At 40.8% G+C, this 14,319-nt stretch overlaps 1 protein-coding gene across 1 annotated transcript; it reads left to right on the top strand.

The window, feature by feature from the left end:
- The first annotated feature begins 4,325 nt into the window (after window positions 1-4,325).
- Window positions 4,326-8,155, top strand: LOC124259967 (protein O-linked-mannose beta-1,4-N-acetylglucosaminyltransferase 2-like). The gene is made up of 2 exons (XM_046694190.1): window positions 4,326-4,455; window positions 7,144-8,155. The coding sequence occupies exon 2, from the start codon at window positions 7,170-7,172 to the stop codon at window positions 8,037-8,039; it is 870 nt and encodes a 289-aa protein (XP_046550146.1). The 5' UTR covers window positions 4,326-4,455; window positions 7,144-7,169; the 3' UTR covers window positions 8,040-8,155.
- Window positions 8,156-14,319: the final 6,164 nt, after the last annotated feature.

Raw genomic sequence — 14,319 nt, 5'->3', positions numbered from 1 at the left:
TGCTTGCCTAAGGGGTTTCGGTGAAAAACAACTTAGCCATGAATAAAGACGGCGTTTGTGTTGTTGTTTTCTCGTTCAGATTTCCCCTGAATTATTCTTTGCTCATGAATACAAGTGGTTATATAAGCAAAGGTACAATGAATATATTTATATGAATAAATAAATAACCCGCGGCTTATATAATATGGACTCAACTCTTGCGTAAGTGTAGAAATGTTAAGTTAAATGCTTTATTTTTTGTTTATAAGCAATAAAGGAAATACTACCATATTTAATAAATCATCTTTCTATACATCATAATAAGAAATTATGTAAAGTGAGTAACTAGAGTCGTGTTTTTATTGCATGTCTGTGAATGTGTTTAGAAGAGTGTCGGGTCGCTCTGACACCAGCTCGATGTGCAGGAAAGCGTAAGTGATGAGAGCGCATAAAAGACAGATAGGGATGTCTGCACACATATCGGTAGGATAATGAAAACATAATTTCGTTTCGAACCAGTGCTTGTAAGTTATGATAACCCTGTTCACTTAGGCAATAAGTGGGTTATTTTGTGTTTCGGTAAGGCACATATGTATGCAAGCATTTGTCGCATCTGTTCGTATTGTGCTGGGCGCAACTCATCTTCCTTATCTCGACGGCGTATTCTCCGAAGTGCTAATTTGTGTAACTCGAATAACGAATTGATTTCTATCTCGAATGTCTCGATAAGATGTGTTATTATCTAGCTTGTTTTGAGATTAATCGAATCAACTGCGCTTCCTTCTAGCTTTACCTTCTCGTCGATCATTCCGGAAGTTTCTTAAAAAAATAGAAATGAGTCAGGTAGTTTTACGCCGTTGGCATGATTCACTTAATTCACAAGTCGTCGTATCATGATTACCTACATGGTTTGACAAAATCTTAATTTTCGACATGTCTGCATAGTACAATGCGTTGTGTATGGGTATTCCATTGTGGAGGCGTAGCCTGGTGGATAAAGAATTCGCTCGTCACGCCGAAGACCCGAGTTCGATTCCCCATATGGGTACAATGTGAACAAATCCGCAGTGTCAGCTGTTAGTTTGCTTCAAAGGGTCGTAAAGCCATTCTCGCTCAGCAACCCATATGATGGAGTTTTACTTCACTCGATTATTTACAGAGATACTCGTCACATAGCTGGAATATATGTCCATAGTTGGAGTACGGCGTTAAACATCAAACAAAACAAACTGCAAGTAGATAACGCTATTTCTTTGTAGCTGACATGTTCAACCGCGTTTTGGGTACTTTTTGGTTGTGGGGCGGTGGGGTAGCCTAGTGGTTAAAGCATTGGCTCGTCACGCCGAAGACCCGTGTTCCATTCCCCACATGGGCACAATGTGTTAAGCCCATTTCTGGTGTCCCCCGCCGTGATATTGCTGGAATATTGCTAAAAGCGGCGTAAAACTAAAATCAATCAGTCAGTCAGTCGTCACGCCGAAGACCCGGGTTCGATTCCCCACATGGGTACAATGTGCGAAGCCCATATCTGGTGTTCCCGCCGTGATGCTCCTAGAATATTGCTAAAAGCGGCGTAAAATGAAACTCAGTCAGTCAGTCACTTTTTGGTTGTCTTCTTTAAAATATTAAGGGGTAATACATAGAAGCTTGGAATTACTTCTTGCAGCTGGTGGTTCGTCTTTAGATTAAATCGACATAAAATCGATAATTCCCAGTGCACACAAACACTTACGTGCATTAATTACAAGTGGTTGCCTGCAATGTTTTCCGTCACACATGAATAATTACATTAATTACAACTGGTTGCCCCTGGGGATATCGTAACCGATAGTTGTTGGAAGCGATTTAATGGACCGGCTGCGGTGAGGCTTGGGGGCTTATTAGACTTCGTTATATCAACAACGGTTAAGCTATGGTTATTTCAGACACTAGATGTAAGTCTATGTTACTTTGTGGCTTAAGCTAACGGTTATAGTCTCTGAAAATATATAATTTTGATAGAAACAAATTACACCATGTAAATGGAAACGAACCCCAGTGAGATGGGAGATCAGAGTGAGAACCTGAGGAAGACTTGGCGTAATTTAGGGCTATTCCATGATAAAGGTGGCGAGGGTGGAACCTGGTTGATTACATGTCATCGGATCCCAATTATGTGGATCGATGACCTTGAGTTCAGTTCCTGGATTGTGTGATCCAGACTCGATAATCTATACACAGACATGGTATTGCTTGAATATTAACGAGTGCAGAGTTAAACAACTGAACGCATACTATCTGGGTTGTCTTCATCTGACGGGATTTTAACAGAAGGCAGTCAGGTGATATGCATAGTGATGAGTGCATGTCGCGTTATATAACATTTTGTGTTGAACAGCTTGCACATACATACATACATACATACATACAAACATACAAAGTAATAGCTAGTCTGCTTATATGGCGCTCATGTCCAGGCACATTGCCTGCTCACGGCGCTACGTACATTACTATCCCCGGTCATAGGACACTATCGTACTTTCCGATACTGTTTCAACTCCCTGGGGATATAGCCATGCTGCCTGTTAGGCGCAATGAACTAAATACTCACTTTGCCAGCACATCCTCAAGGGTACCCATTTTACAGCTGGGTGAACTGAGACAATGTGGATCTAAGTATTATGTCCAAGGATACTACGCAAATACACACGCACACGCACAACGTATCTGCCTAGTTTTATTTCTGTGTGTGTGTGTGTGTGTTAGTTAGAATAACGCTTAGTCTCTGAATATATATAATTTTGATAGTAACAAATAAACCCATTTAAATTGTAAATGAGTCCCAGTGAGATGGGGCTCACCTGAACCTGACGAAATCTGGACTTGCTTCATTTAGCGCTTTAGCACTGCAGAGAGGCTTGGCAATAGCCTAGCCTCTGTTTCTACTTGTTCTTCTTTCATATGGCCAGATGTACTTGGTTCTATAATGGATCTGTAGGACGTTGTGGATCCTCGAGTTTCTTCAATAAATTGAGCTGAGAATGTGATGATGCTGAAATAGGGTGACCGTTTCATTAAATGTCTGCGCCGAGGTTCGAAAGAGAGACAAGTCTGGGTCTAGAGTTGCTAAAGTGGGATAACCGAGCACTTAAAACGTTCGTTCGTCAGACTGAGGCGCGGGTTCGATTCACCCACACAGGCAAACTGTGTGAAGCCCATTTCTGGTGTCTGCGATGTGATATTGCTGGAATATTGCTAAAACCGCCGTAAAACATCATAGTCGTACTCGTGTACATGGATGGCAATCTTGTACAAGGTGATGCAGTTTTAATGGAATAATTTCTTAATACACAATCTCCTTATATGATAACATCGCATTATCAATTAGTGAAATCGGACTAGAGATGTTCGCCACTGAATAGATTTATTCGTATGCACACGCTCCTATTATCAACCACTACCTTATCTGAGCCACATTTGATGATTACATGCTGCCACGATGTACATAAGGTAGTGGTTAATAATAATACACTTCTCACTGCGACGAAAACAAATGAACACCGAAAATCATGAAACAGTGTGATGTCTAAAACTGCATCAGCTGTTTATACACCAATTTATCGATATACCCAATCAAAGAATATTTGGAAAATAAATTAGGGGTAAATCATTAAAGACATCTGTAAATATCTGACAATGATTGATGTCACACATATGATTTTAAGACATCTGTAAATCGAATTTTTCATATCTATTATGGGTTATCGATCATCGATCGATCAGTCATAAAATGCAGATCAATACGAAGGCGCCTCATAATTCCCCATGTAATTAACTGTGCAATATAATTATATGCTTAAAATCCAATAAAACAGCACCTACATTGTTTCATTATGATATGTGTAAGTGAATTTGGCTTTTAAAATGAAGGGAATGCATTCAGGCATATGCTTAGGGTCAAAAATGGAGATAATTGAATTTCACATAACAGAGTGTAACGAAAAGACAAAATTTCACGTTTAAATCACATAAAACTAAAAATTCACATCCAATATTTTTTACAGGAACAAACAGATGTAAAACTACCATTCATCTTTACTGGCTGGCTGTTAGATCTACCAGGGGCCATTCGAATAAAATGGCGAAGCCTGGAACTCTAATTACAATGAATCCATATCCAGTGTCACAGACGTTCATATCCGCTAACTGCTGATGAATGCAAGGAAACAAATTGTTCTCCAAGCCTGCAGATGCCAGGACATAGGAGACATCGATAGGATATCGATCGAACACAAGTCCCATTCTTGTCTTCGTACTTCCACTATTCCCCGCCGCGCACAAAATCAAAGGTCATTTCCGGGAACAACGGCCTTCACCTTTAGATACGTCAAGGCAAGCCAAACTTCCCCACCGATTACCAATTTCCTTTGTGTATTATGAAGTATCGAGACACCGCTGTGGAGGATCGTACCTCATGAAGTAAAGTACACATAGCAGGTATTGTGTTTCCTGTGCTGTAACGGAATGTGAATGTATTTTGAAGTTGTTTCATGCGATGCTCCGGAAATATAATGAGGCTCTGTATGCGTGGTCGCCGATACATGTATACATTACTTTTTGAGAATTCACAAAGGCGCTGTTGGCATTCAGTAAGATGATATAAAATCAACTGAACACCTAGTAGGTGTAACAAGAGCATTCGTTATCGAGGATAATCTCCTTCTGATTATTTGACGCACTGCATTTAGTAATTCAGTGACCACAAGAGAGGACACTTTAAACATGGGTGGCTCGATTATAAATAACCAGTCCCAAAGGCTCCCATTATAATCTACATGTTGCACAGCCGTATATTATGCCATTTTAACATTTATTAATAAATTATTGATCTGCAATTGCTTTAAGATATCTCTATTGCATTTTAAAATATAAAAGAGTTTTTAAGGTATCAGTAAATAATTGAAAATATCAGTTTCTGATATCCAAAGTAGAAGAATATCTTGAAATGTTTCTGAGATATCAAAATATTTCGGGATATCTATTAATGTGGTAAGATATCAATAAAACAGATAATATCATATTGTACATAATGATGTTAGAAGTTAATTCATGATATCGTAATTTCAATTCAAAATATCTTTAAATACATATCCACAAACGTATTAAAGCCATAATTAATGCATTAAGATATCGGCGAGATAATTCTGACTGTTACTGATATCTAAAATCAAATTAGAGATATCATTAATAATTTGAGGATGTTTTTACATCAGCTGTTGATATCTGTATTATGAACGAACGGCAAACGAATTATACTGGACGTATCAGTGATTGAATTACTGATATCATTACAAACATGAATATGTATATATATTTAAAATCGTATTCCGAATCCGCTCATCTAATTTAAGATATCAGCAATTCTTTTTAAGATATCATAAATGTACTTCGACATATCCATTTCGTGATATGAATTTTATTGCAAATATGTATGATTATTTCTGTTCGAGGTATCTTTACAATTTATAGATATTTTCAATTCAATTCACGATATCTCTAAAAGAATTTAAGATATCAGTAATTTTGTAAGAAACGTGAATAAGACTTACCATTCAGCCAATTAAGTCGCCACAATTAGTTGTGTAGAGTTGCCTCCCTTGGGTATGATGAAACGTATGATTTCAAGAGCGCTCGAATCCTATTTCGCCGGATTGTTTCTAGGTTTGTCAGTACCACATCCATGCTGATGGATTTCAGGGGCGGTGGGGTAGCCTAGTGGTTCAAGCGTTCGCTCGTCATGCCGAAGACCCGGGTTCGATTCCCCACATGGATACAATGTGTGGAGCACATTTCTGGTGTCCCCCTCCTGTGGTATTGCTGGAATATTGCTAAATGCGGCGTAAACCTAAACTCACTCATTCATGGATTTCAACAAAGTAGGAAGTATCTTAGATATGCATCACTTCTCGGTCCCGACCTAAAAACAAGCGACACGCCATACAATAAGTGGAATACGGCTTAAAGTGGCCTAAACTTACTCGCTCATTCTCCAAGTAGCTTTCTCACGCACTATATCGATTATTGTCTGTATTGATTACCGTTGGTCTCCATCTTTCACTAAGGCGGTTTAATGCAGGATGGAAAATGTTATACATAAAATTATCTTTGGGTTCCATGTCTCCAATTTTGTGGTCACCCATGATAGCAATCCTTGATAATTAATTAGACAGTATACAATGGGATCGATTTAAATGAGGGCCTTGTGCTCTACAGTATGTGACCTGACTGTTTATGCGGTAGCTGACCCTGATGGCAGGTGTTAGCATAGGCTTGAATAGTAATAGGTCGCGGTGGTCCAGCTTGAATAATGTTTAGTATGGCGCTAAAATCCCCTCCTTCTACGCTCGATGACCCGCATCTGGGGATGCTGGTGCTAATGGTTCCCCAGAAACTTATTGTTGTCATAAGAGGCGATTATAAAATCTGGATGACGTTGTGACTTTAAACAAGTGTGTGTGTGTGTGTGTGTTTCTAACCGCCTCTCACTCACTCACTCACTCACTCACACACTCACTCACTCACTCACACACACACACACACGCACCTTGGATCCGCCCAAGGATAGGCAAGGCCATCAACCTGTGAAAAAGAGGTCGTTACTTGCTTGATTGAATGTCACCGTATTCTAGTTACGTGGATCAATGTTCGTGATTTCATTCACAGGATTGTCTGGTCCTGTATCCTTGTTGATCGTTGGTCAGCATACCCAACTGAACCGGACATTGCTAACACCGATCACTGGTTTGTTAGGTCCTGACTTGAGTATTTACAGGCTGTCATTTTTTAACGCCACACAGTATTCCAGCTATATGACGACAGTCTCTAATCAATAGAGTCTGGTCCAAACAATATAGTAATCAACATCAAGAGAATCGATGTACGCAGTTGGGATACGATGACATGTTTCAAGCAAGTCAGCGAGTCTGACCACTCGGTCACGTTAGTCGCCTTTTACGACAGTCATGGGTTGCTGAAGACCAATTTTAACCCGGCTGGTCAAGTACTGAAATGGCTGGTTGTTTTGTTGTTTAACTCCGCACTCAGCAGTATTCAGGCTACATGACGGCGCAAAGCCGCACCACCCGAATAAAGCTATTATTTATCACAAAGACTTTTATTTTCCAGATTTTCTGCCATGAGGTCAACTCAAGATGCCATCCCTTCATTACATAACGCACGCAGTGACCCTCGCCGTTATTGCCACACTAGTGAGGAAGTACCTACAGCTGAAGTTTGCTTATGAAGATCTGGAAATATATTGCAAGCCTCACCATGAAGACGAAACGGAATTCCAGGACAAGGAACCGGATCCCATCCACCATGGTTACCTGAATAAAGAAGACAAACACAACCCTGTCCATGCTACCGTGACAAATATACATGACAACGGTACAAGACTATGGTGTTCAGGCCATGACAAATCGTCAAGAATTTGTAAATTTGAAAATTTGTGTTATCATCCCCAGAAGGAGGATTTTGTATTCCTGCATGGTCCTGGGAGCTTTATTGAAGGTGCCGACATGAAGAGTGTCCACCATGGATTGTTAGACCTGTCTTCAGTTCAAGGTCACACCACTCACGTACTCAGAGCTGTGGATGCCCCTTCTCGGATCTTGAGGGATACCGGCGTTCACTGGGTTGAAGAAGAGACGCTGGTGTTCAGTCGGTTTAAACCTGACAATATAATGCACGTCATCCATGACGACATCCTGCCTCTTCATTACACGTTGCAGCTAGTGTCGCTTGGAAAAAATAGCTCCAGTCACCAGGTACAGCTTGTGGTTCTTGACGGGTGGGAGATGGGGGAGTTTGAATCTATTTATTCACTATTCACACCGTACGAGATTCTAACAAAAGACAAAATCAATATTCTGGGAGGAATGGTCTGCTTCAGGAACGGCCACATCGGAATCTCAAAAGGACCACTTGGTACCAGTATGGCTTTGATAAACCACAAGGTCCACTGGAAGGTTTGGAAGTATCTAGTCAGCATGTGCATACTGCTGTCAAGTATCTGTTGACTGAATCTTCAGAACTGTGCCAAATTTGCGGTTCTGGAGAATACGTTGTACTATTGTCCAGACGATTAAACAGGCTGATATTAAACGAAGTAGATTTAACGTTAGCTATTGCTCGAGAAACTGGGTTGAAAGTGGTGGTAATTGGGTTCGAAAGCCACTCTTTTGGCGAAATGATGAAAATAGTCCACGGTTCTAGAGGTATTATTGGTATGCATGGTTCGTTGATGATTCTCGCAACATTTCTGAATCCTGGGAGTTTTATAATTGAATTATTTCCCTACGCTATCAGCCCGGAAAACTATACACCTTTTAAAACACTGGCGGGAATACATGGCATGCAGCTTGTTTATAAAACATGGGCCAATCAGAACCGTGAAGACACAATCATGCATCCTGATTGGCCCCCAGACCTTGGTGGGATTCATGACCTGCCCAAAGAGGAACAGGAGGACATTATTAACCAATCAGAAATCCCGTTACATCTTTGCTGCGAGGATCCATCCTGGTTGTTTCACATATATCAAGACACTAAAGTCGATATTCCTTCTATAACTGAAATGCTGAAGCAGTCTTTTTCTGAGAGCACAGCGAGAGTCGTAGCAAACAACCAACTCATACCTTCTCCAGTGAGGCAGGTGGCGTGTGACGTCAGTTCCGTAGGACAAGGGGTTACGTTGTCATGGAAACGTTCGTGGAATGTGATGTATTTGGATTATATAACACTGGAGTATGAAATATGGCTGCAGAATAGTGACACCGAGTCGACAGTGTCTCTCATCGTCGGGAACGTCACCTCACACACTATCTCAAATTACGTGACTGAAGGGATACTGTATAATGTGTGGGTTAGAAGCGTTCTAGACCAGGAAGTTGAAGGTCAATTCAGTGATGCAATTAAATGCCATGTATGAAATTGTATCCAAACTTTCGTATTCTTTTAATTAACACAGACCCGTGCAGTGGTTTCACTGAACTGAAGATCTGAAATCATCTTCAGCAATCCATGCATCTGTTTGTTTGTTGTTTAACGCCACACTTAGCTTAGCAATATTGCAGCCATTTATATACAATATTGCAATTGATATATATATATATATATTTATATATATCCGAAACTCCACCACTGCTGTCGATGCTGGATTTTCCAATCTGCCATATCTCCTTTCTGTTATTTATCAATGATAGTATCAAGATACAATACTCCGGGGGAAAACGCGGATGACGTTCATCACCTGTGTTCTGTCAACCGTATCGTGTATATATCGTATTGTTTACATATTTAAATATAATAGGGGAAAATATATAATAGATAAAGATGGTGAAACCAACATGCAGATCATCTGATCAGCTTCCAACAGTCTTTGACCTAGTGCTAACCAGGATTCTGTACGTTATCAGCAACTCGAGACACGTACTGCCGTCTTTTGCCTTGCGCGAAGTCTTCTCAAAACCATGTCCCTTCAACGTGTGTTTGCCAAATTTCACCGAAATATTTTCAAACGCTTCAAAAGGAAGCTGCATAATTACGGGAATATATTTTATGTGATTATCTTTGGCAGTATTGTAACCTTCAGGTTGTAGAACGGATGCACAGGTTCGATTTCTCACACTAGTGTAGGGTTGCAGTCTATTGTTGGTGTCCTAACGTGATATTTATGCAATATTGCTAAAAGCGACGTAAACTCGAAAGAAACGGGACGTACATACCCACTAGTTAGAAGTACAATCAACATGTGACTCCCCGCCATTTGTATGGGTGTCTTTTTAGCCTCAGAGATTCGCCCGGTGTGTGTTCCTTGGAAGGCATCACCATACTCGTGCTCCTAGGTGTAACAAACGTGTACAAAGTGGTATAAACCTGTGCTTTCCTCTCTCTAGAAGCTAGATTACCTACACATAACTGAAAAAGGCTGCTCCAATAGCAGTATACATGTACTCGGCTGGCAAACTCCACATTTTCACGACTACTGTCGTTGCGAAAGGGCACAATATTCGTCGGTTTGATTACGACTATGTCACGAGAATGTGATTATAGGGGTGGGGTGGGGTGTCACCCATTTTGTTTTGGGGAGCTAGGGGGGATGGGGGTCATCAATGTTGTACACACGCATTAGGGGGTGGGGTGTCAGCAATTTTGTACATAACAATATGTTTAAAATTATGCTTAGAAATTATGGGAAGGTGAGAAGGTGTTGTCATTGATTTTGTACATGACATGCAGGTGGGGCACTTATTTTGTACATATATATTAGGGGGTCATTCACATTATACATGCTTCTCCATAAAAATCATCATCATCATCATCTCTCTCTCTCATCATCTTGGTCTCCTTTCTTCCCCAAAAAAAACAAAAACAAAACCAATAAATTATGAACGGTCCCTTATTCCTCCAAAAGTCGAAAACTGCAAAAACGAGGGCTGGTGTTGCTGGAATGTTCCCTGGCCTAAATGGGAAGTTGAAGACGTTCCACTTTTTTACACTACCCTCTTGTGGATAGTTTACAAACAGTTGATTCAGTAAAAAGGTCACAGGCCCATAATACAGGCAATAGGTCATTCATGCTGCCAAACAATACCTGTATTATGAGCCTATGGCCTTTTTAACTAAATAGCCGTTCTGTCCGGATAGTTGTCTGTTACACTGAATGTGTATGCATAGATCTAACTGTGAAACAAGACGCGGTTTCACTGTCCTCTCTAGTTCTTGTTCTGGGTCCCGATCCATTAAACCTTCGTAGGTCTACTATATTCGCAAGCGTATGATAAATTATAGAGTTACGACAGGTGGATTTCCCGATTTGCGGATCGGGAGACAGGTCTTGACTATTTGACTGTTATTGAAAGATCAGCCCATTCATATACCCGAAACTCAGGGTAAGTTAAACTTCTAGACCCAGTCGCCATGTTTTCACTTTTTCCATGCGATCAGAAGATCCAGTTCATATGGAAAGAAATCTGCCGACTATCATGGAAGGACAAATTGATTCTGCTTCCATCTGTGAAGAGCACACGAGACCATTGACGTTGATCCAGCGGCTATGATGTCTACTCCATCTCAAACGCACCTCCTGTGACGTGGTATTAGTGGTGGACGAACTGCAGGTCGCCTACATGTAGCCCGGCTGCCCTTAAACGTCGACGAACGGTGCCCCTGGATATCCTTACATTGTTAACATTGAAGTGTTCTGTCTAAAGCTCTGCAGCGTTAAGGAATCTGTTACATAACGCAGTGTTAATCATGTGCCTATCACCTCGGACTATTGTGACTCTGAGGCAACCTGGTCGATGTGCATATTCCACGGACCCATTGGCTTGAAATCTCTGCCAAAGTCTACCAATAGTCACATTAAAGCGGACAGCAACCTGCCGCTGAGTTTGACCAGATTCCAAAAGGCCTATAGCCTGACCCCTTTCAGCAAGTGTCATTTTAAGCTGCGATTTCAAACAGGTACCTGAACAGTGAACAACAGTGAAAAGCATCAATGCATGTGTATTGTCCTCCACTTTCCATGGATAAAGAGACTTGCACGAGCAAACCATTGACATTAAGTGGCAGGTGGATTTACATACTGACAATTTGAATAACATTTGTAACAGAATGTATCGGGTGTTAAAGAACGTAATAATAGCATGTCGGCGGCTTGATGTGTTTTTCCATACTGTTGAGAAGTTTGTAAAACATTCAGTTCTATATATTTCAAACAAAAACTAAGATTTTACAACTTTTAAGAAATAGTGTTACCAATAGCTTGACGCCGAGTACATGTTCAATGAATGAATACGTCCCTTATTGTCCAAAGGATAAATTTGTAATGTTCAAACCAAGTGCGAGTCAAAGAGGATATCTGGATATTTTACGCCGCTTCACACTGTACTTTAATCTTGTCAACGCTGAATAAGAAGGTGTTTATGTATGTTCTTTTTCAGTTCGATTTTGATCATGAAATACATACAGTTTAATATTTATCGTCAGACAAGGGTTACTGTATATCGCCACAGAAAAGAGGCAAGTCAAGAGCCTCCATTCACCAGTCGACGTGAAGTTGTATGAAGACTATCAACCCTAAAAACTTTTCTTTTCCTCGTAGTGAGTTTTACGCCGCTTTTAGCAATATTCCAGCAATATCAGGGACGGGGACAACAAAAAATGGCTTCACACATCCTCTTTGATTCGCACATGGTTTGAACACTATAGATATATCCTTTGGACAATAAGGGACGTATTCACACAGCAGAACGTTCGAATCTCGATCGTTGCAGTTCCACATTTGGTGGCCAGCCTGTCCTGTCTAGTCCGAGTCATCTTGTAATGACTTGAGGGATTAAGACAAAGTTACCCATGTGAGTATTGAACCTGGTGTTGAGTTAATCACTGTGTTAATGTACGCCAGTGCATGGATGTGATGTAGACGGCTAGGAACCACGGTCGTCCGACCCCACACCCTTTGCCCTAGGGGCCACGTACACGACAGGATAATGTCTGGAGTTCGCCCCCGAGTCAAGGAGCGGCAATAAGTTAGATAACTGTGACGGGGTAACAGGCATCCCGACCCTAGTTACTGTCGGACGGAAATGGACCCCGAACGCAGTTACGACATTATATTGATTTAAAACCTGTGAACCTGGCGTTTGAAAAGAATATGAAGAGGAAGATGAATGGGAACGAAAAAACAGACGCGGGTGGTGGTGCTGGGGTGAAAAGAAAACGAAGAGGGGTAAAAATAATATGAAGACGAAATGACGAGGTTGGAAATCGGAGAGAACAACCCTGTGAGGAAATGGGTGTCTATCTTTGACGGTGGCGATATTTCATTTTGACATTAAAGTTGAAAATAAAACTATATTATTGGATATTAAAACTGACAGCATAACCTACTTAAGGCTTGATTTGCAGGTAAAGGGACATAACTCTTGGGAACTTAATTTCCCAGCCCTTCACCTCTGGCCTAAGGGAGATAACTATATTTATTAAGGTGCTAAAGGGGCTTGTTTATATTTGTTAATGAGCTAAGGGGCATGACAGCTCAAGGTCACTTTTGAACCATAGCAGACGAAAATATTCAGTGAGAATTTGCAGTAAAAGATAATTTTCTCCTTTAAACACACACACACGGGAGGATATAAGGCCATTTGACTTAAAAACATGCCTACCGCAGTGTACCCGTAAATCCTGATTGCTATGCGGCTACTGGGTTTTGTCATGGACATTTTCATGTGGTAGAATACCTACCATTTTGTTGACACTAAACTTCCTTCGGATCCTCGACGGGCCCACAGGTTTTCAATCGTGTTGACTGTAGACTTGGGCTGTGTATTGGCAAATAAATTGTATTGCAATATATTACGATTCGGGAACCCTACTGCCACACGTGTCGCGGTATATTTTGACCGTGAGTGACACTAAATTGTGCATCTTAGTCCTAATATCTACATTAGAAGTCAATAAACATATATTAAGCGCCAAAAGAAACGATACCCTCCTACCTTTATGAATTGCTTCAAAGCTATCAAAGATCTGTTAGAATGTATTATGTTACAGGACTGCTATACTGAGTCTAACAAAACATAGTTGAAGGTCGCGTCAGCTAACCTTTTGGACTGACCAATCAAAACACAACTTACCAAATCGCGAAAGTAAACAATCGCACATACCGTTTGAACCTTTACCTAAAAACTCGAACGATTCCGAATGCTATTTTCCGCACGATCGCTTCCGAGTGGTACACGCAATAAGTAAACAGTCTCTGAAAATAGCGTTTTGGTCAATATTCAAAGATGTCATTTTGCGAAAATATAAGCAAATAGTAACCATGTCATTAGAAACCCATAAGCGTATGTACTGCAGGTCCAATATCTGTGTTTTATGCGGATTTTCGTTTCTGGAACCCTAACAAGTAGTCGTTGTCTGATTGGTTAAATCCGATCGGCCGTCTCGCGTTTGATTGACGGTCATAGGTCGCTCAAAGGTAAGCTGACGCGACCTTTTGCTAGGTTTTGTTATACTCAGTGTAGCAGTGTAACGAATAATATGGACTAATGCTTAGTCTCTGAGTATATATAATTTTGATAGTAACAAACAAGCCCATTTAAATTGAAAAGGAGCCCCAGGGAGACCAGAGATTCAGAGACTAAGAACATCTGCATTGGGGCTACACGTGCTGGGGTCATTACCAATTAGAAGTCACATCATACAACCATCAGATAACGGTATCAGTGACAGGCATATTTATTGGCCCTCATGTTAAGCCCTGTCCATCTCTATATGCTGTCATCGCCTCAT

The sequence above is a fragment of the Haliotis rubra genome, unplaced genomic scaffold, assembly GCF_003918875.1.
Source record: "Haliotis rubra isolate DU_JTF1 unplaced genomic scaffold, ASM391887v1 Scf745, whole genome shotgun sequence".
NCBI classification, from domain to species: Eukaryota; Metazoa; Mollusca; class Gastropoda; order Lepetellida; family Haliotidae; genus Haliotis; species Haliotis rubra.
Note: the sequence above shows the minus strand (reverse complement) of the source record. Positions and strands in the feature narration are given on the sequence as shown.